Source organism: Chenopodium album, chromosome 4, assembly GCF_948465745.1.
Source record: "Chenopodium album chromosome 4, dcCheAlbu1.1, whole genome shotgun sequence".
Lineage (NCBI taxonomy): Eukaryota > Viridiplantae > Streptophyta > Magnoliopsida > Caryophyllales > Amaranthaceae > Chenopodium > Chenopodium album.
Window position 1 is genome coordinate 74,374,604 of NC_137837.1, and position 22,269 is coordinate 74,396,872.

Consider the following 22,269-nt stretch of genomic DNA (forward strand, 5'->3'; position numbering starts at 1 on the left):
GTTTGTATGTCTGTTTGAGTATTGACAAAGAACCTTATAGAAAAACAATAAGGTCAAAATAAATACTAGTATTGACTTCTTTCGAATTTTTTAGAATATAAATGATTATCAAGTACAAGTGTTCGTTTGATTAACAACACAAAACCCGGGAAGTCCATACCTCTCGAAGAATGATTATTGATAACTCTAGAGGAATTTTTTCTTAGACTTCTACGTCGAAACTAAAATACAGAAATGCCTATGGATCATGAATCACTCTGCCTGTTACAAAGGGCTTCTCCTACCCAAATATGAATTTCTGTAAAGTGTGAAGTCTGATGACTTTCTTTTAAGTGTATAATACATGTACATAATTTGTTACAACTTCAAAATGATTGGTTTTGTAATTTGTACAATCATATATATAACTCATGAAAAGATCAACTGTCAATGGCATCTTAATTATGACCCTAAAATTGGTACCAATCTCGACCACTTGACAGTTTCTTTCTTCTTCCTCGCAGTATTCTCTATGTCCTGTGTCTCCTGTCATGTACATTGCGCCAATGTATATACAAGTTCAAGAACGAATGATGTACATAATGGAAGAAGAAACGAAGCAAATTAAGTTAGGAATCTTTGTGCAGACTATTATCATCGAGCCTCAGGAAATTTTTGAACCATTTGACAGAATGCTTAGGTATTCTTGTTAAATTGTTCTTGTAATCCACATAGTAAAGTCCAAACCGATGAGTATAGCCAAGATTCCACTCCCAATTATCTAGCAAAGACCATACAAAGTATCCTCGTACATCACAGTTATCTTGCCTGGACATTAATATCAAATTAGCACGTTTGTAGACATAGAAATTAACAATAACATGCATAGAACTGAATTTCGCGTATACCTTATTGCAGCAGAGAGATTTGAGAGGTAGTCTCTATGAAAACCTATTCTTTTATCATCTTGCAAGGCATCGTTTAAGGCTACATGTGGTCCATCCTGTTCATCCATGCCTAGCACAATTTAAACTTTTATCAGTCTAATTGTTTACGGTAAACATGTAACTTTATAAGAGTTTATGCTATACAATGAACTAAAACTAGAGTAGCAGAAAGTTTACCATTTTCAGTAATGAACATTGGCAGGTTGCTATACCTATCCCGCACATACTTTGTCAATGAACGCAGTCCCCATGGCACAATGGCTAGCCACCTTGAAGCAGCCTAAGAGAAGAGCATAACAGTGTAAATTGCCAAAAGCATTGGTAAAGACTATGATTGAAAATAATGCAGTACATATGCCAGAAATATGTAGGGAGATTACCCTTTCTCCGATTGGTACACCAAACCTATAATCTGCATCCAAAGGTAGCAATCAATTAGTCATATTCAAAAATATAGTTAGCAACTTTGCATCATTAGCAATAGATGATAAAGGGGGTCGCTCTCTTACGAGAAGTAATGACTGCAGAATCAGTTGAGGCATCTTGAAGCACAAATTTCCTGAATCGGGTTCTATCATTTCGAGCATACAATGTCGTGTAATGGTTAATGCCAACAAAATCCAATGACTTGGTCAGTAGTTTGGATATCTCAGGTGTGATCTCAGGAAGCCTGCTTCCCACAAGCTCCTGCATCGATTTTGGATAGTGACCAAAGAATAGTGGATCAAGGAACCTGATCATTTTACATTCTTAGTGTTATACATACAGTTTACAGCAGAACAATCTTACTAAAAAACAATGTACAGAGTTGAAGCAATCACCATCCAAGTGAGAAATCCATTGCCCGTTGTGCAGCATCTGTGTCTTCTTTTTTACTTGTTATTGGCTCATACCATTTTGCATCTAATGCAATCCCAATTAACCCTCCTTGCTTTTCCTAGCAAAATGAACACCGTTTTCTTTAATGTCTTTGTCTCATGAATCCTAAACTAATGAGATACATACTACATTATTACTCTCCCCGTCATATATTAATATATACATCAGGTAAATTGCATGGAAACTAGGATAGTGAAAAGGAAGAGAAAATGGGAGCATAGCTCAAAACTTAGAATATATAGTAGGCCATCGAAAGTTAATTTCAAGAGAAATTGAAGTAGAAAGGAAGAACGTACTATGAATAGAATGTATAAAGTAAGTGATTACCTTGAATTTTTTCTGATAAGTATGGTAGACAACAGCATGAGAGAGGAGGATATTGTGAGCTGCCACATAAGGCTCAACGGATGATTTCCCCTTCTTACAAACCAAATGACCAAGAAATGAGCATCTTCCAGGAGCTTGTACACCGGAATCATAGCCACTGATTGAGAAACCATGAGGCTCATTGAAGGTGATCCAATGTTTCACTCTATCCCCAAAAGCTTCAAAGCATGTTGATGCAAAATTCTCGAAGTCTTTACTGGAGAAGCAAGTTGATTAGGTCCATCAAGCAAATTAGTCGGAATTCTGATACCATTCGATCACAACTAATTTACAAGTGCATTGATACTTATTGGATTAATGTTACTTACATTACTTGATTGTCCAACCATCCTTCATAACGGTCTTCAAGAGCTTGTGGAAGATCCCAATGGTACAAGGTTACATAGGGTTGAATTCCTGATTGACAGATATTTTGTTAATGCCATTTTCGTTATAGAGTAATAACTTTTTATAGAATCTACTACTACATATTATATCTGTCCGGATTTAGCTATCACAAGCTAGTTTAGATTAGACTACAAATTTGACAATTAATTCCGAAAGGAGAGAGTACATGCTCATTATATAACTTAGTCACCTTTCTCAAGCAAAGTATCAATAAGATTATTGTAGTAATTTATTCCTTCCGGGTTTGGTTCTCCTGTACCATCTGTGATGTAAAAGGAAGAAATTAATTAATAATTTTGTTATTAAGAATTGTTAGAATTTATTTCTCAATTTCTTAGAAAATGTTTGACTAACTATCAAAATCATCAATAAAACATAAAGAATGAAGAAGAGAAAGGTGAAGTATGATGATGGACTCTTAAACCATAATTTTATTTTTTGGTTAAGACTTTTATAGAAATCTTACTGGGAAAAATTCTTGGCCATGAAATCGAAAATCTGTAAGAATCCATTCCCAAATCCTTCATCAACTCTACATCGCTCTGTTTATTATTATAAGTCCATTAACAGGGAATAAAAACAAAGAAAAAGATGTTAATAATATTAAAGTGTACTTATTCATTTTTAAATTTGTTTAATGAGTACAGCATATATGAAAAGAAAACACATGAATTTTATTTAACAAAAGGACTATTACATTTTAATATTTATTTTATATTATTATGAAATAAACCACTACTTGACTATTATACAAATTTATTAATCATAAAGTCTTATGATTAACATGAATTCATTTAGAAATCATTCAAATTAGGTAGCCAATATTATACATTATCATGGATGGGGGAATGAATGAGCTAATTCAACTTATTCTTGCTAAGCACAAGTCCTTAATACATTAAAAAAGAGTATTAAGAGTTTTTTTTAAAAAAAATAATTTCTTTGAATTATTTGTTGTAAGGCAACATTTAGCGAAGGCTATCTACCAAAATAACATACTTTTGCATTCTCATTTATGGACTCTAGTTATGCGACTTATGTCTATTGAGAAGCAAACCGAGTAGCAGATCATATTTATATGCACCATGATATTAATCGTTGATAATAAACTTTCTTATATCTTATTTTAATAAGTTCTGTTACTATCTCGAGAAAAGACTAGCTAACATATCCTTCCAAAAATCACAATCAACGCAGAGTAATTAAGAACAAATAAGAATGTCAATTAATTGGACTTCTTGATAAATCCTCATCAAATCATCAATCCTATCATTATAATAATTGTTCTCTCTTTAACGTCACTAATAATATCCACACAGAGTCTACCATCAAAACAAAGACACTTTTTTTTTTTTCTTGATATTTCCAATTTATTTGTAAAGTTGCATCAAATTGGAATACTTATAAGTTACGGAGTACTACGCAGAGTATAAGATTCGCCTTTAACAATACTCCCTTGTTTCTGTGTTTGACGTTCTCATTTTGACTGTACATGTTTGTCTACGATTAATATAAACAAATCAAACTAGCACCTAATTGTGACTATTTTTTCTTATACTCGTATAAAAAGTAATTTACAAGATTCTCTCATATCGTAAACAAGTTTCTAATTAGAACATGAAAAAATAAATGAAGCAATTAGAGCACATAAACATTTGACCTTTATTAATATTTTTAAAAAATTTAAAACAAAAAAAAAAAAAAAAAAAAAAAAAAAAAAAAAAAAAACAACCTACCCAAATTTTACAAAACTTACCTTAAATCTATGGTATTGATCAACAGCTACATCTGCATTACTGAAATCCAAAATCCTCCCTAACAAATAAATGAAGTAATTAGAGCACATAAACATAATGCTCATTAATTCGTAATGAAATCATCGTCAATGTAACAAGAACTTCTTAATATAAATTGAGTAATTAACAAGTTAGCTAGAAATTTAGAACTAATTAATAAATTTGAAAATTACTGAAATAAAAATTAATTTAAAAAAAAAAAACCTGGGAGCCTTGAGAAAGTGTCCCATATACTCTGCCCTCGATTTCCTTCATTTACAGCTCCTTCAAACTGCAGAAAAAACGTACCAAAATTAAATAAAATAGATTAAAATAAGGTCAACTAAATAAAGAAAAAATACTGAAAATAAAATTTAGAATAAAGGAAATTAAATTTAAAAAACCTGAAAAGCTGAAGAAGCGGTGCCAAAGATAAACCCATCTGGAAAATCAGCTCTACTAATAATTTGAGAATTAATTGGAATTACACAGAAGAAAAATAAGCAATTTGCCGCAAAAAACAGAGCAAATTTTAATGAAGGCGTCATTTTCTAAGTATTAATTAAATGATATTTTCATAAATCCTAAAATATGTAACTATATTAGAAATTAATGTGTTTTTTCTTATTTATTGTCTTAGCTTTAAAGATGAGAAAAAATAAAATAAAATGAAAAGTGACTAGAGTTTGGATATTAATTTCTGGGTTGCTTGAAAAATTATATAAAATGGGGGTTGAGGTTGGAGGTAAAGCTAATGTTTGAAAACGTGGACATGTGGTTTTTATATACGTATGTGTGAAGAGGTGTGCTTTGAGTACACGTTACTAAAGTTGTGATGGTCTATCTTTACGGAGGTGCAACATGGATGGGAATTGGGAAGAATCGAAACAGGGTCGGAACTCGAATGGTTTGAGTTAATTTTGGGTTGGGAATATTTTCGGATTCGAGTTAATTTTGGGTTGGGAATATTTTCGGATTCGAGTTAATTTTGGGTTGAGAATTTTTATTGAACTGAACTAAACTGATTGGAGCTAAACTAAACTGATTGGAGCTAAACTAAACTGATTGGAGCGGAGTTGAACTGAACTGAATAGAGCTGAAAGGAATATTTTATGAGAGAAGGAAATTAGGAGTTGAACTGAACTGATTGGAGCTGAAGTGGAGTGAAATAAAGCTGAAGGGAACAGGCCCTAAGACCTAATTGAACCTAAACAAAAATTAGAAATTTTAATTTCAAGATTTTAGATCGAATCGATTAAGCTAGGATTAGCTCTGGACCGAACAAGAAAATCGGTCCAAAACCGAAACTGGATTGGTTTTAGATTATTTTTTTTTTGAAAAAAATTAAAATCTTTCAATAATATTATTATATAAAAAAAAGGGACTAACATAAAGAAAAACAATATGTAAGTCTAATACGAAGTAAAAAAAAAACATATTAAATTAAAGTTATTCTAACTTGTTAAGGATAATCTTAACCTGAGCTCTAATGCATAAATTAATGCAACAAGTTGATCCGATCCGAGACCCATTTCTCGTCCGAGAGACTGGACCGGTTAATTTGGTCTGGTCCAGTCCATTTTGTTTTGGTAATTTTGAACTCTAAGTTAGTTATGTATGTTTATTTTTTTGTTAATTAATTAGATTGAAAATATCTAACTCAAACTAACAATTATTTTTGTTTGAGCTAAATTATTTTATTGAATTGAAATTATTTCTACTAATTCTCTATTATAAGTATTCTTTAAGGTTACTGATTTTATGGAATATTAAAAATTATTTGTACTTAACGAAATAATTTGCTGAATTGAACTGAACTGAAATTAATTTTACTAAACTTTATTTTATTTTTTTTATAATTATATTTTAAAGTATTGTTTTAACAAGGTAAAGAAATCAATGCCTAAGTATGATTTTTAAAAGGTGGATGGATTTAAAAACAACTAGCATTCTATCCCGTGCAATGCATAGTTTGTTTTTTTTTTTTTTTTTTTTTGAAAACCATGCTGCGAGTATCATTAAAGAAGGTCAATTTCCGCCAAAGTGATCAAACTTTGGGGAAAAGACCCGAGGGAAACAAATTCGTTACAACCTCTAGTATCTCGTGCAATGCATAGTTTGTTTATAGGTATATAATATAATTTTTAATTTTATAATATGTTTTTTATTGGAAAATGAATAGTTTATAAAAGATAAAAAGGGGTGAAAATTGAATGTAATTGTTATTGATATTAAGTTGGGGGAAAGTGAACCAAACATTCATTCATGTATTGAATTAAAGCTAGTGTTTTTTTTTTTTTAATACGAGAAAGGTTTAATGAGATGACATGTGACATTGGTGAAAAATATAATTTACATTTGGCATGATGAGGATGATGATTTGTGTTTTTAAATACTAAGTATAGATATAGATATAGATTTGGATAGAGTTATTGAGTAAAAGCGTGTTCAACAAGAGTGTTTTTAATGCTTATATATAGCCCTAAGGGTTAAGTATAGCATTACCCTATTCTATATATGGAAAATTCTATACATATGCCTTAGGGCTACGGGCCTGTTCACATTTACTGAACTGAGCTGAACTGAACTGAACTGATTGGAGCTGAAGTGAACTGATTGGAACTGAACTAAACTGAATTGAGGTGAAATGAATATTTTATGAGAGAGGGAAATTAAGAGCTGAACTGAACTGAACTGAACTGATTGGAGCTGAACTGAACTGAACTGAACTGATTGGAGCTGAACTGAACTGAAATTAAGTAAATGTGAACATGCCCTACATATAAGTATTAAAAATACACTTGAAAATTGTTTTAATTTAGAAAATCATGACAAGTTCACACTAATTACACTGATCTACACGTGTTTTTGTTATGAATTCCTAATTTTATACAATATCCAAGAGTGTTTTTAATGCTTGTGAATAGCATTACCCTTATGGCCTTATTCTATAGCTTTAATGGAAAAAAAATTAGGAAGTATTTATTTTTAGAGGTAATAGCTAACAGTAGACTGATTTGGCTTGGTCGTCTTGGTCAATTAACTGATTTGAGTAGCAACCCCAATGATGATGACAGAGCTGTTTGGCAACTGGTTTGGGATAAAAGCAGACAACCGAAGCTAAACCACTTCATTTGGAAGGCCTGCAAAGGATCTCTAGCTGTGAAGGCAAACCTGTTTTATCGCCATATTACTGCAGATGCCTTGTGTGGCAGCTGTAGAGTTGAAAGTGAGACCACTAACCATGTCCTATTTGAGTGTGGTGCTGCGAAACAGGTCTGGGAGAGCAGTGACTTTAGTAACCTGATCCATGACTCTCCTTCTGCCTCTTTTAAAGAGAAATTGATATGGCTGACAAGCAAGGTATCCAAGGATGTGCTTAATCGTATTCTGGCTATGGCCTGGTCAGTTTGGTTCTGCAGGAACAAACTGATCTTCGAAGACAAAAGGCTTGATACTATCTCCATGGCGATAAGCTTTGTGAAAAACGCTTTTGACTACAGCTCATATTCGCACAAAGTGATTAATCTGCCCTCTGTAACAGACTTCCCCTCTGCTAGTAGCTGGGTGTGCCCTCCAAATGGTGTTTTCAAGGTCAATGTTGATGCCCACATAGCTGCAAATTCTTATATTGGTTTAGGGACCGTTATCAGGAACTCAAGAGGTGAGATTCAGCTTGCTGCAGCTCGCAAATTTGTTGGTGAGTGGAGTGCTGACCAAGCAGAAGCTGCTGCTGTTCGATATGGCCTTCAGGTAGCTAGAAGACTCGGGTATAGATGCGTGTGGGTTGAAAGCGACTCTCTTTTCGTGGCTCGTAGGGTGGACAAGATGATCACAGGAATGTATCCTCTCTGTTTGATTTTTGATGACATTTTTCAGCTCATAGAGTCTTTTGATTTCTTTAGTATTACACATGTAAAACGTGTAGGCAATACCGTAGCCCATCTGATTGCAAGATGGGATACTTGCGGGAATGATGAACTTGTATGTTTGGACTCTTTTCCCCAAAGCATTTCTACTTTGGCGGAAAACGATTTAATATAGGCAAACTTTTAAATAAAACGGATGTTCAGTAAATTACTGAACATTCGTTATAAAGTGACAATAAAATGTGCAAAAGTTACACCTAAAACGCACAAAAGTTACCCTGACATATATAAAAGTTATTTATGCTTCATTGATAAATTTGACAAAAGTGACACTAAATCTGACAAAAGTGACACTAAATCTGACAAAAGTGTACCTGATGTACAGTAAATTACTGAAAACCGGGTGTATACAAAAATTTTCCTTTAATATAATATCGGCCTAACGTTTTCTCAAAAAAAAAAAAAAAAAACTAACAGTTTATTCATAACTTGCAATAAATTACCACGGCTAACAACCTTGTCTCTCTCTCTCTATTACCATCTTAGCTACAAATAAATCCTGTAGAATCTATCAAAATAATAAATATATAAATATCATAAAAGTGAAAATAATCCATTGTATCAACAAGTCTTTCAAGCTCTTTAAGATTAATGTTTTTTTAAAAAAACACTCTTTAAGATTAAAAAAAATAAATAAATAAAATAACACCCGAAGTAATGCCCAAATCACATACTCCCTCCGTCCCTAAATTACATTTCTATTTCTAGCATTTATTCCTCACATAATAAAAGAAAATAGGAATGTAATTTAGGGATGGAGGGAGTACTAATTTAAGATTTTGACTTTAAGCTAGATAAGAATTCTCTCCATTTTCAAATGACATGTCAAAATCTTGGTTATCACCAAAATAAGGATTCCAATTATGTTACTCGGTGATAAGTCTTGTTTATAAATCGTCATCCTAACCTTCAAAATGATAAGATGAGGTTTGTGTGACTCATCCAACAAGCTAATCAATATCAATTCTGTTAATATCTTTCTTTTTTTTTTTTTTAGGAAAGTGTTAATATCTTTCTTTTCTTATAATTATGTGCTGTCAAAACAGAAAAATAATGTTAATATCAAGTTGTTACAACTCACAGGTATGTTTGTTCCGTTGTTCGAACCTTTAAGAACGAAAGTTCAAATCTTCATAACTTCATAAGAGATAATAAGGTGATTTGAAGAATTATTTTATACTCCGTAACAAACTTTTTTCTTATACCTTAAACTTTTTTACACAATTTATATTTTAGACTATCTATATTTTATACAATTTCCTCACGGGATTGTGTATTACAAATGTTATAAAATAATTCCTCACAGGATAAAAGTTCAAGTCTCTCATTTTTCTTAATACCACAAACTTTTTTTACAGTATCTATATATTATAGATTATTATATTGACTTGGCACATTTACAAGGGGCACCCCAGGACAGTTGCTCTTCTTGAGAAACAAGAAGAGCTTCTCTACACTAGTAGAAAAATACAAAAAGGCAACCCCCAAATGGCACCGGTTCAAGCCAAACCGGTACCAAAAATCGGCCTAAAAATGGGCGGGTTTTTAGACAAAGAGAAATGGCACCGGTTCAGATCAAACCGGTGCCAAAAATACAAATGGCACCGATTTGAACCGGTTCCATAAGATGTTAAAAAAAACGGTTCAATTCACATAATAAACCCTAAAAAAAGTTCTCACTCCGCCTCTTTTTATTTCATTCCCTCTGATCTCCTTCTCTCTCCTCTCTCCCTTCTCCTTCTCTCCCTTCTCTCTCCTCTCATCTCCCTTATTGATCTTCATCTCCCATGCATATTCGATCTAGCTCCTCTCTCTAAACCGATCTTCTTTCATCTCCTCTCCCTAGCTTCTTCGATCTCCTCTCTTTCTTTGATCTACACCACCACAAATTCGACCACCGCCACAAAGCCCACCACCACAACATCACCACTGCCGCAAAGCCGCCGCCACCACCACAAAGGTCGACGGCTGCCGCAAATCCCACCGACAATTTCTGGGTATAATTTATACGAGGTTAGGATTTAATTTGATTTTAATCGATTTTGTTGGATTTAATTTAGGGTTTAAAGTAATCAATTTTGGATTTTAATCAATTTTTCTGGGTTTATTTAATCGATTTTTGGATTTTAATTCGATTTTTGTGGGTATAATTATCCGAATTTAATGGGTTTTGTATTTTAATTCGATTTGTTCTCGTTTTTTCTGGGTTTAATTTTGGGTTGATTAATTAATTTTAATTACATGCATGTGTTTTTTTTGGGTTTTTTTTAATTACATGCATGTGTTTTTTTTTTGGTATAATTTATACAAGGTTATGGTTTAATTTATAAGTTTAATTCGATTTTAATCGATTATATTGGATTGAATTTAGGGTTTAAGTAATCATTTTGGATTTTAATCGATTTTTCTGGGTTTATTTAATCAATTTTTGGATTTTAATTCGATTTTTGTGGGTATAATTATCCGAATTTAATGGGTTTTGTATTTTAATTCGATTTGTTCTCGTTTTTCTGGGTTTAATTTTGGGTTGATTAATCAATTTTAATTACATGCATGTGTTTTTTGGGTATTTTTTTAAATTACATGTATGTGTATTTTTTTTTTATTTTGAGTTTCTGGGTTGTTTTTTTTTTCGGGGATTTTGTATTTTTTTTCAATTTTATTTTTTATAATTTTGTGTTTTCTGGGTATAATTATCTGAATATAATCGTTTTTTTTTTTTTTTTTTAATTTTCAGTTCGTGAGTTATCTTCGTCGAAAATTGATGGCCGATACTTTGCTTCTGCAATTCAGCTACTGAGCTCGTTCGTCGAATCCATTTGGTTTTTTTTTTTTGGGCAAGTGTAAAACTACTGATTATAAATTTCAATTATATTATGTATTAATGTATTATGTAACATTTTGGTGATTATGAATTTCAATTATATTTGGTGTGTTATTACTGATTATGAATTAATGTTATAATTGGTGTTGTATTAAGTGAACAAAGAACAAGAACAAAAACAAAACAAAATAAAACAAAAAAAAAATAATAATAATAATTTTGGGCAGTTTTGGCACCGGTTAACCGGTGCCAAAACCAATGAAATAAATATTTTGGTTCATTTTTGGCACCGGTTAACCGGTGCCTAATTGAATATATGGCACCGGTTTTGAACCGGTGCTAAAAAGGGGGTATTTGGCACCCCAATTAGGCACCGGTTTTGAACTGGTGCTAAAAAGGGGGTATTTGGCACCCCCCACATAGGCTAGTGGCAACAGTGTCATAAAAACGCTTTGGGAATTGTAAACAAATACTAGTAATATAATCTGGTGAGGTGGACCATTGTAGACAACATTAGACGGTAAAAATAACAACGTTTGTTCAACATTTGTCAAAGTTATTTAAACCCCACAGTAGAAAATAGAAATTTCATCATTCATATTCAACTATTCAAGGTTATTTCTCAATGTCACCGGAGCAAACCACTCTTTCACCTCCACCGACAACACCATCACCTTCCTCTTTCGTCTTTCACCTCCACCGACAACAAACACCAACAACATCTTCTTCCTCTTTTCTCTAAATCGTCTCCACCAACGACAACCACCATCATCGGCGGCGAACAGTGGCGGAGCCACTATAGGAACATGGGGGGACAGTTGTCCCCCCATTTTTTTAAAAAAAAAAAATTAAAAAAATTATTTTTGTAAGCATAAACAGCTTCAGTAAATAACAATATATATATTATATGTGCAACTAGTACCATAAAGGCTGAATATGGTCTGGTGGTTGTTGGGCTTAGAATAGGGCTTGTTTCTTCCTTAATTTCTAGGATCGAGCCCTCACAAATACATATTTTTATTTAATTTAAATTCCTTTTTCCTCTTTTGAGATTTTTTTTATTTCATTTTATAGTTTATACAAAGTGCTCCCATTTAACTTCTTTTTCTTGATTTTGGATTTTTCCCTTTTATTTACTTGTATTTGGATTTCGTTATATAGTGTATAATATATACTTCGTATATTTAAAGTACAGTATTATAAATCTTCAAACCTCTAACTACTCTCATTTAGCTATTTAATCAAGTACCGGCGTACTGCCTTGTTGATAATGATTACTAATGTGTTATTCGACTATATATGATCTTTTGATGAATACATATTTCCGTAATTTTTTCATCTCTTTAATTATGTGCGCTTAAATTCTATTTTATTATTTTTATTAATTGTTTGGAACTAATTTTACTTTATAGATTACATTGTAATAATTTCAATAGTCAAACAAAGTTGTGTTTATTTTTTTCGAATGTAACCCAAATCTCTTTATATCTATTATCAATTTATTTAAATGCTTGTTATTTGATTAATCATATTTATTACATAACTTAAAATTGGGGTTTACCAACAAAAAATTATTTTTTTGGTTGATAATTTTCTTAATATATATGCAATGAATCTTTTAACCACTCCTCTTTTGTCATATAAGAATATTTGTCATATTTCATATGCGATTTTAATTACATATTAAGCAATTATGTTATCAAAAAAATTTGTCGATTTATTAAACATTTGAAATTTGTCTCCCCGGATTACAAATTTTGGCTCCGCCACTGGCAGCGAACATGGGCGGCGTCGTTGCCAAAATCAAATTAAAGACCCTATAAGGAAGGGTAAAATTTATGGCATGGTCAACCTAAAGGGTAAGAGTGACTGTCCTCCATTGAAGCTTCACCGCTAAAGCTCGAATTCCTCCATTGAATGGCGGTTTCGCCGCCGGAATTTAACGAAAAACTTTAAAGAAAATATTGAAATTAACGGTGTGTTTGGATTGAAGGAAATAGAGGGAAAGGAAGCGGAGGGAAATGGAGAGATGAGATATATTTCATTTGGATAACAAATGAGGGAGGAAGGGAATTGGAGGGGGAGAGAATTGGAGGGATTAAATGGTAGGAAATTGATCTCTCCAACAATGGAGAGATTTGGAAGGAAAACTTATAATTCTTCCCTCCCCTTCCTTTCCCTCCCCTCCTCTTCTCCTCCCTCCCCTTCTTTTCCTTCCCCTTTCTTTATCCAAACACAGTGTAAAGGTATGTCTAACCCTTTATGGATAGGTGTTAGATGCTTCTGAGCTTTCCCTCCTCCATTGAAGCTCCTACATACGAAGTCTGCATCACCGCCGCAAACGGCACCGCTTTGGGTTGTTCAAGTTAAAAATTACAAGTTAAAACACTTGATATTCCGTCAAAATTGAGACTAAACGGCTTTTGTCAATGAAAATATGCAGTTAGATGAAAATGTTAGTTATACCCTCATATCTCAGCAAAACGGACCAAATTACCCCCATGAGAAACGCTCTATGTTTATCAAGAAGAGAAAGTGGGAATTACCCCATTGGCAATGCCTAATTTTGACAAATAACTCTTAACATTAACCTAATTTTTCGTGTCCGGTTCGTGGTGCGTTGTTTGTGTTACCATTTACCAACGCCAGTACTCCGTATATAATCGAGTGCAAACTGTTTTAGAGCGAGGGTTCCAAACTCGAACACTGTCGCCTCTTTTTGTCTCTCATCTGCCAATTGCCACAGAAAAACCACAAAAAGTAAAAGCTTAAACCCTCCTCCAAACTCGGCAATGGCGATGAGAGCAGCTGTAATGGCGGCGGTGGCTCCTCGAGGGCTAAATCGTCTTTTCGCAACCTCCGCATTCAACTTCACACCTCCGCCTTCCCCTCAGAAAGAGCCTGAGGCTGATCCCTCTCCCAACCTCTTCGTCTCCGGTATCTCTCTCTCTTTAATTTTCCTCTTATTCTATCATTTTATTTCAATTTTTTATTTTTGTTAATTTGAAGAGGTTGTTATATACATCCGAGTGTACGGTACTATTGTACACCCACGAGTATTTGTTCTGATTTTGATAATATGAAGTGCAAAAATTAACCTTAGATTAATTGAGTGTACGGTACACCCGAGTGTATATAACAAATTCTAGTTAATTTGTATGAGATTTATTTGTGTTAATCAGTCTAATTCATTAAGAATTAGATGAAGCTCATATCTTTTTGAAGAAATGAAGAGAGATTGGCGTTGGTCACTGTGTGATAAAATATTGTGTAGGAATTAAATTGAAACATGATAAAGGAAAATTGATGGTGTTTTGCCGATTTTGGATTGCTTTTATGGGAATGTTTATATGTTTGGTTTTGGTGGCATCGTTGTTGAGCATTTGAATTGATAGTTGTTTAAAATCTGTTTATAATGCTTTTTCGGGCTTTTCTAATAATATTTTTAATTTTCTTGTTTGTTTATGAGGGTGTATTAGCAAATTGAAGTTGCATAATAGCGTTTTTAATTGGGGTCTTCAAAGTTAGAGCCTGGTAATAGTTTAAGTATTTAGGCTAATAGTAAAGTTTAGGTCTTTGATTCTATTTATAGCTGTCTCTTTGCTAGGGCATTGCCACATTTATCATAAACCTCTGTGCATTCAATTTGATAGTTGTGTTGTGATAGGGGAGATTTCAAAGAGTTGGGGGTGGTGTGATTTATTTGCATTTGGATGATGCAATAGTAAAAGTTCATCATATGTGCGTGGAGCCCAGAACCCATATGAACACCAAGGTAGGGGTTTCTCGGGCTTTGGGTTGGGTTTGATTTCCACCCGGCTCCTATCTCTTCAACTAAAATTTAAAAAAACATTGTACTTCCATATTAGTTGTCTACTTGGATCACTACACTACATATACTACCTCCAGAACCACAATCATTAACACCGCCTCTTTTGATACAAAGAGTGTATGACCATTGAAAAGTTCCATTATTACCCACACAAACATCTAGGAGGGTTGTATTTGGCCACCACAATTCCATATATGGAATGATAGGCAAAATTTTACTACCAATGTTCTTTTTGTACAAAAATTTTAATAATGACAAGGGAGATGGCGTCAAAGGAGAGTTGGGGTATGATTCTATGAAGAGATTAAAAAGGGGAGTAGGTGGCGACAGCTATGAGTGTTTCATATGAGATAGGAATATGGAAAACGCTGGTGTATACTTTATGGTAGAAGAAGAGACTTGTATAATTAGACTTTGCATGAAGATATCTAGTTTCTTGAGACTGGCTTTTGGGTGCTTTTAGTCTTTTCTCCTTGAATTTGTGTTGAAGTATTGTTTGGTGTGGGTTAGATGACGATTTAGTTGTGAAAAGTGGGAGGGGTGTTTAGAAAAAGGAATCTAGTGATGAAATTGTTGTTGTAGAGACTTTGAAGCTATAGGTTGTAATGATTTAAGTTTTACTCTATGTGGGGCTTAGGAGTGTTGGGATGATTTGTTAATGTCTTTTGTGATTATTCTGAAGAACCGCGGGGGGGGGGGGGGGGTCTTGATAAGAGTATAAATGACCCCCTCTCTCTTAATTAATTTATTTTTTAATTACTGTAGTCCACATAAGAGGGATCAAGCCATCCAAGATTTAGAGTAGTAGAGTTCAAGTGCTCCTCTCTAGAATACGAATACCGTTCTTCAGAAAAATTGTATTTTTGGGTTATCGATGCAGATGCAATTTACCAAATAATGAGGTTGTGAATGATACATAAGATATAAGGCTATGGACTTTATGCTGGATTCTGAGATAGTGTAATAGATCAGAATCTTGAAGATGATGACTTAGACAAAGAGAAAAATTGGAAGATAACTGATAAATGGTTGTATCTTGATATGTTTTGTAATTGTTGGATTTAAGGAGAGATGTTGGGTGAACACTGAAAGTGTTTCTGCAATACAATTAAATAATCACTAAGGGTAATTGCAACCCTAGCCTAGTTTTTATAGTAATTGGGCACTCCCAAAACTAGACTTATCAATTTTCTTTCTGCCTCCTTTCTCCTACTCTTTCTCATTTATAGATGTTTTTCTTTCTTTCCCTCTCTTTCCTCTAACCAACTCTCTGCCTTCCTCTCCAACCAAATACTAATAACTAACATTGTAATACCAATATTACCCTACCCATCCCTGCCCACTAGGCCCATCTATTATATTACCGGCTGCTCAACTTTCCAACTTGTGTTCAAGGTATGTAGTATTCAGGTTCATCTGCCCCTGACAATGATTTTAGGCCACAGTTCGTCATGTTTGAAAGGTACCTTGAAGCTGTCCTGTTAAGATGTCAATCAGTGGAGGCTAGTTTTGGTGTTGTGTGTTTGTGAGATGAAAACATACTTGGGGGTTTTTAATTTCGAAAGTGAATGGGCTGTATTAAAAGGTGAATTGGGTTGGAAAAATGGGTCTTGAGTGAGTTAAATTAGATCTCGGATTTACCTCTCTTATCTCTTTAGTGGGATACTGGGATGTAAGCTTTTGGCCTGGAGAAATAAAATTGAAGGTTAAATATTAATGGGTTGATAGGTTGACTAATTGATGATAGTTCGTTGTCAAATATTGCCCAAAGTTATGTTAGTTGGAGTTTCTTTTGTAGCAACAAAGGCCTTGACAGTAGCTGCAAAGTGTTGTTTCACGTATGGCTTGCATTGTTTTGCTTCAGATATGGTTCATAGGTAGGTAGGCTAGGTTTGGGGATTTGGATGTTTACTAAGACATTAAAATTTTGGCTAGGAATGGAGCCTATGATTGTTTATATTGATGGAATTTCTCCTCCTTTTCGTTGATCTTGGAGAAGTTTGGGAAATGTGCTCACCTTCTTTTTACCCCAATATTTATGCATGTACCTGGCTGGGTAGATCTAGTTCAAAAGTCCTCCTTTATGGCTATGCTTAGCGTATAAAAAGGTGTGCTTAGGTCCAAGGTGACATGAACCATGTGCCTTTTTGGTTTAGGCGGGTTGATTTCACTGAGCTGTGCTTTGACACACCAAAAGACACACTAAAGGTTGAGGTGCACAATTTTTTATTGGGTTTACCCTTTAACTTTCTGTTTTCTACGATGTGCCCCCCTTTTTGAGAAATTCACAATATAACCCCATAAAACATTTAGTTTCTATATGGTAACCTTGCCGTTATCTCGTCGTTAACAAATTTTGTTATTGGGGTCCACTCTCCACATAATAATAATTTTTATCGATTTTTGTGTTGAAAATTGTTCCATTAAAGGTTTTGGGGGCTATTTTGGTGCTAAAGGGACCAAATTGAGCTCAAATTTTGGAAAAAAACACGTAAACGCCTCTTTTTGCGTATTAAGAAATATCTCGATTTGCGAGTTTACACATTTAATACCGCAAAACGGGAAATTTACGTTATTTTTTTTTTGCCAAATCTGAGCTCAATTTGGATGCTTAAGGGGCAACATAGCCCGTAAAACCTTTAACAGAACAATTTCCAACACACAAATCGATAAAAAAATATTATTGAGTGGAGAGTGGGCCCCACTAACGGAATTTGTTAATGGCGGGATAACGACAAGGTTACCGTTACCGTACAAAAACTAAATGTATTTTTGTGGTTATAGTGTGGATTTCTCAAAGGGGGGGGGGGACATCTTAGAAAACAGAAAATTAGAGGGTCATAATGTAGAAAACCCCTTATTTATATTTATTTGCACCATGCTTTAATGAGATGCACTAAGGTGCATTGTGGCACTCGTAAGGCGATTTGAGGCAATCCTTATTGCCTTGGGCCTATTTATACATTGGTTGTGCTAGCCGGCAAATCTTAAATTGCAATAAAGAAATGCTTTTGACTGTAAGTTTCCATAGACTCAAATCTTCCTCTTGCCTAAGCCCATCTCTAATTTGAGCAAATACAAATTGTCACCATCCTCAAGATCTTGCCTACAACACTAATGCTAAATCCCAAAAGTGGAGTTCTTGTGATTGCAAATTCCAATAAGTTGTAGGCTAGTTCGTTTTACTAGCTCCTCAATATTGTGACCTTTTTTTGAGTAGATTTACCGCTAAGGAAATAGTTTATACCCTGAAATAAGCTCAAAAAGCTGAGCGAAAGTAACCAAACTGCTGATCTGATCTTATCATTAGATGAAAAGATATTGAAGCAAGGCTCCCTTAAAGTGAGCGGTCTGAATTTTAGGTATTGGCATCAGATGGATGCATTGGCTGGATTGATTTTTTTTCTTCTTCTGCTAGCATTACCCTAGTTGTTATTTCTATACCTGTTTTTAAAGCATGCCTATATGTTGATCTTGATCATTTTCCCATAGAATTGTTTTCAGGAAAAGGGCAGAAGATAATTTGTTTTAATAGTAAAACTTATTATTAAGCACCAGAATTAACTCAATATTATTTTGAAAATAAAAATAAACCCAAACCTGAGAAAATTGCATCAGAATTACTGTCTCCCCACTTTCTAGGAAGGGTTGAAGATCAAAACTCTTCATGTAGACAGAGAGGAACTGCTGAACAGAGCCTAAGCTACATAAGTGGAAGCTAGAGTGAGAATTATCATTACACCTACAGCAGACTATGTAAATGATCTGCATTAAGAGACTTAATTCTAGAGATAAAAATATTTGTTTTCAGATACAATCGATTCATAGCCTCTTGCTAGTTTATATGGCTTTAGGAATTTCTACTTCCAGCTCTGCAAGCTTTCTATTGAACTTCAACCATAACCTTAATCCAAACATCAGCAGACTAATCTCATTTGAAGAAAGTATTTACAGAATCATGGTCATTGCACAAAGAATACATCACATTGCATTGAATTTACCAGTGACTAGACTGTTAGTGGTAGCCTTGTAGATAATGTGTTAAGGAAAAGGGGTAGCCTGGCGTTGCAGATAGTTCTCCCTAAGGAATTGATACCACCAATGGTTTCTGATTTTTCTTAACTTTGTCCCATCCACCACCCATTACAATTTCTGGAATAGCAAACTCATCAAAATTCTTTACATAATAGCTATTCACCCGCTTAACCCAAAGAGCATCTTTTTCTATTAATAAAGGTCCATTGCAGCTTTGAAGCAGCAGCTTTGTTCCATCAAACTATTCTACCCTCTAGAAGCCTCTGTAGAGCAATGTTTTTCCCATGCAACAAAGGTTGGATGCTTTTGTTTGAATTGGTGGTGATAGTGTTGCTATTAATGATACAATTTTCAAATATGGAAGTGAATAAATCAATTTTTTCAGAAATACTAATGTGGCATATATTTTGTGTAGAATGGGTTTTGGCTCTTGGGCTATGATAGGTGAATTTTGTGATGAAAAGGGGAATTTCTTCGGTGAAGCAATTTCATGGCCTGTAAAATGTGTCTGAGAAGACTCGTTTATCATAAATGAGCCAGTGATTGGTTATGTGTGGGGACAAGTTGCCTTTTAATTCTTCTATTGTGAGTATGCAATGCATGTACGTGCCCGCATGTTTCCCTAGGGTCTTTTTTCTATATGCTTTTAAAAGTTTATATGCCTATTAGGCTAAGCACTTAGCCACTCTTACTTTCATTACCAACGTACTAGATTTTCATTTTTGCTGCGATTTCTGCCACTGTTTTTAAATGTGATGCATTAATCCTCTTCCTTTTAATCCACTAGTGTATGCAAAATGATGTGGATTTTGTACTTCCACTGACTTTAGTGTTGTCTTCTTGGAGAATAATATGCTGCTGCCTATATATTTGAAGAAGTTGTCTTTACTTAATATTGCTGATACATAGATAATGTCTTGTGTGTAGGTCTTAGCAAACGTACTACTACAGACGGATTACGAGAAGCCTTTTCAAAGTTTGGCGAAGTGGTTCATGGTACATTTATGCAAAGTTTTTATTTTTTAATTTATTTTCCCTGGGTGCTTGGGATATTGCTGACAAGGTTACATTATTGCAGCCAAAGTGGTGACTGATCGCGTCTCAGGATATTCTAAAGGGTTTGGTTTTGTGAGATATGCTACTACAGAAGAGGCTAGCGCAGGAAAGGCAGGCATGGATGGCAACGTGCGTGAGCAATTTCTATCCTTATTTTCTTAATAATTTAACCTATGAAGTTTATGAACATCTCTATTTACTAGTTTGCTACTAGTTGCTAAATTTAGACTATAAAATAAGGTCTTCGTGTGGTTTTATAAGTTCGTATCTGATTTGCTTGGTTTGAATTTTTCTGGTGTGGTCTGGTCTTAATATTTCTCATGGGGTTTATCTGGTCTGGTTAGACTCAATTTTGACCATAACTGTACTTGGTTAAGTTATGGTCTGGTTTGATCAGATATATTCTGGTGTGAGCAAGTCTAAAATAAGCATAGGTTATTGAAATATGGTGTGAGCTAGTCAAGCGGTAATGAGGTATCACTACTGACTACTTCATTAGTAGAAGCTGCATTCACAAGTTGCCTAGATAGGGACCCAAACATGGACATGATTTTTGCTTCCCACACTCTCTTTTAACATAAAAGAGTAGACTTAGATTAAAAGGCTAAAAGCCATAGTTTAATTACATTAAGCATCACAAATTTTACAAGAGAAAATTTGATGCAAAGTGAAATAAGGCCAACAACGTGGTCAAGATTACAGCCGAAACTAACTAACCAAACTAAACAGAAGTCCTTGTGCTACTAAGACCCAAAAGACAATTCCATACAGCTAGAAGAAAGGAGCAAGAACTAGTTGTCAGCAGCCGCTACACCCTTCAAATCAGCCTCACAAAAAAAAAAAAAAAAGGAATCTCATGTCTTTGCACCCTTGTGGAGCAAATCTGGTATGTCTGAAACAAAACTAGCAGATTTGCCAAACTCGCTGATCCACCTCAATTTGGGCTAGATTATGTAAATTGAGTCCGGATTTTGATTTTTATATCTTGGATCTGAACTAGGATATTTTCCTCATTGAGTTGTACCCCCAAACGGCGTAAGCCCTAAGAATATGGAGGAAAGCACACTGGAAGTGAGTAGATTATTCAGTGTTAATGATTTTACTGGGAAACTCGAGTAATTGCTGCTACTTCATGCTGACTGTTGGAATGTTGGATACTGATATTCCCAACGACTCAACGAGTACAAGTTCAGTAAGATAATTAAATAGAGTGCCTTTTAGTACCTTTTGGTGCCTGTTGATGATGCTGGTTATTTGATGATAGTCTTTCAGTTAGTCGCTCCCAACTCAATACTGTATATCTCTGGAATTACAGAAGTTCCTTATTATAGTTAGCAGAAGCTGATGTGCAATATTCTGAATTTGTGGTTTGATAATTTGTTTTTTAATTGTTACTGCAGTTCTTAGACGGATGGGTGATTTTTGCTGAGTATGCTAAACCACGACCTCCCCCAACACAACAGCAATTTGGAAACCCTCCATTCGGTTCAAATTTTCAACGATAAAAATACTTGCTCTTTTTTATCATTTTGATGTGGAAGTGTGGTTCATTCTTATCAGTTATCATGGTCATAGTATATTCTTGATCTATTTTTGTACTCATTATGAGAACTTTAGTTAATGAACTTTAGTATTAAATCCAAATCCGGCTTTCTGTGTTGGATCACTGATATTGAACCAAGTATAGACTTCTTGAACTGAAATGTAATCAAGGAGTGAATGTAAAATAGCTGAAACTTGCCTTTTGAGAATTGAAGTATACAAACTGAGGTTAGAGTTTTCGTTTGTCAATTCACTGATATGATCATCCTTATGTACTAGGTTTGCTAAGATGATCTTTCTTGTACAAAAACCGGCACTGGCACTGCCTTATTCAATTTGATGTGATTGATGCACATAAGTTAGCATATACCCAATGAGCAGCCTTTCCACAGACACTCCCTCGTAACACAGTCCCCTCAGACACAGCTTATAATGAGACTTTTGTCACAATCAGATAAGAAGATCAGATTTGAAATCTCTTGGGTAAAATAGGTTAGAACTTTTAATTTTTGTTTACTTATTACTTCATCCGTTTTCTTTTACTTCCATCACAGTTTTAAGACACTTTTTGTAGTAGGTGATAAAGTATTTTTTAGCAACGGAAATTGGAAAAGGTTAGGTAGTGTGTGATAAAGTATTTTGATTAATTTGTTCTTTACATTATTAAATGTCTTACTTAAATTGCGTAATATGAAGC

General features: G+C 34.1%; 3 protein-coding genes across 3 annotated transcripts; 2 read left to right on the top strand and 1 right to left on the bottom strand.

Annotated features, from left to right (window-relative positions):
- Positions 1–275: 275 nt before the first annotated feature.
- Positions 276–5,205, bottom strand: LOC145627277 (putative beta-glucosidase 41). The gene is made up of 13 exons (XM_081679677.1): positions 4,759–5,205; positions 4,580–4,646; positions 4,336–4,394; positions 3,046–3,121; positions 2,770–2,841; positions 2,501–2,588; positions 2,133–2,388; positions 1,748–1,863; positions 1,436–1,659; positions 1,307–1,338; positions 1,104–1,206; positions 888–996; positions 276–807 (listed from the first exon to the last, which is right to left on the bottom strand). The coding sequence occupies exons 1-13, from the start codon at positions 4,900–4,902 to the stop codon at positions 609–611; spliced, it is 1,545 nt and encodes a 514-aa protein (XP_081535803.1). The 5' UTR covers positions 4,903–5,205; the 3' UTR covers positions 276–608.
- Positions 5,206–7,291: 2,086 nt separating this feature from the next.
- Positions 7,292–8,398, top strand: LOC145628135 (uncharacterized). The gene has a single exon (XM_081680452.1). It carries the CDS (start codon positions 7,292–7,294, stop codon positions 8,396–8,398), a length of 1,107 nt encoding a protein of 368 aa, XP_081536578.1.
- Positions 8,399–13,777: 5,379 nt separating this feature from the next.
- Positions 13,778–21,829, top strand: LOC145627278 (organelle RRM domain-containing protein 2, mitochondrial-like). Its single transcript, XM_081679678.1, has 4 exons — positions 13,778–14,044; positions 19,902–19,970; positions 20,053–20,159; positions 21,431–21,829. The coding sequence occupies exons 1-4, from the start codon at positions 13,900–13,902 to the stop codon at positions 21,533–21,535; spliced, it is 426 nt and encodes a 141-aa protein (XP_081535804.1). The 5' UTR covers positions 13,778–13,899; the 3' UTR covers positions 21,536–21,829.
- The last annotated feature ends 440 nt before the right edge of the window (positions 21,830–22,269 follow it).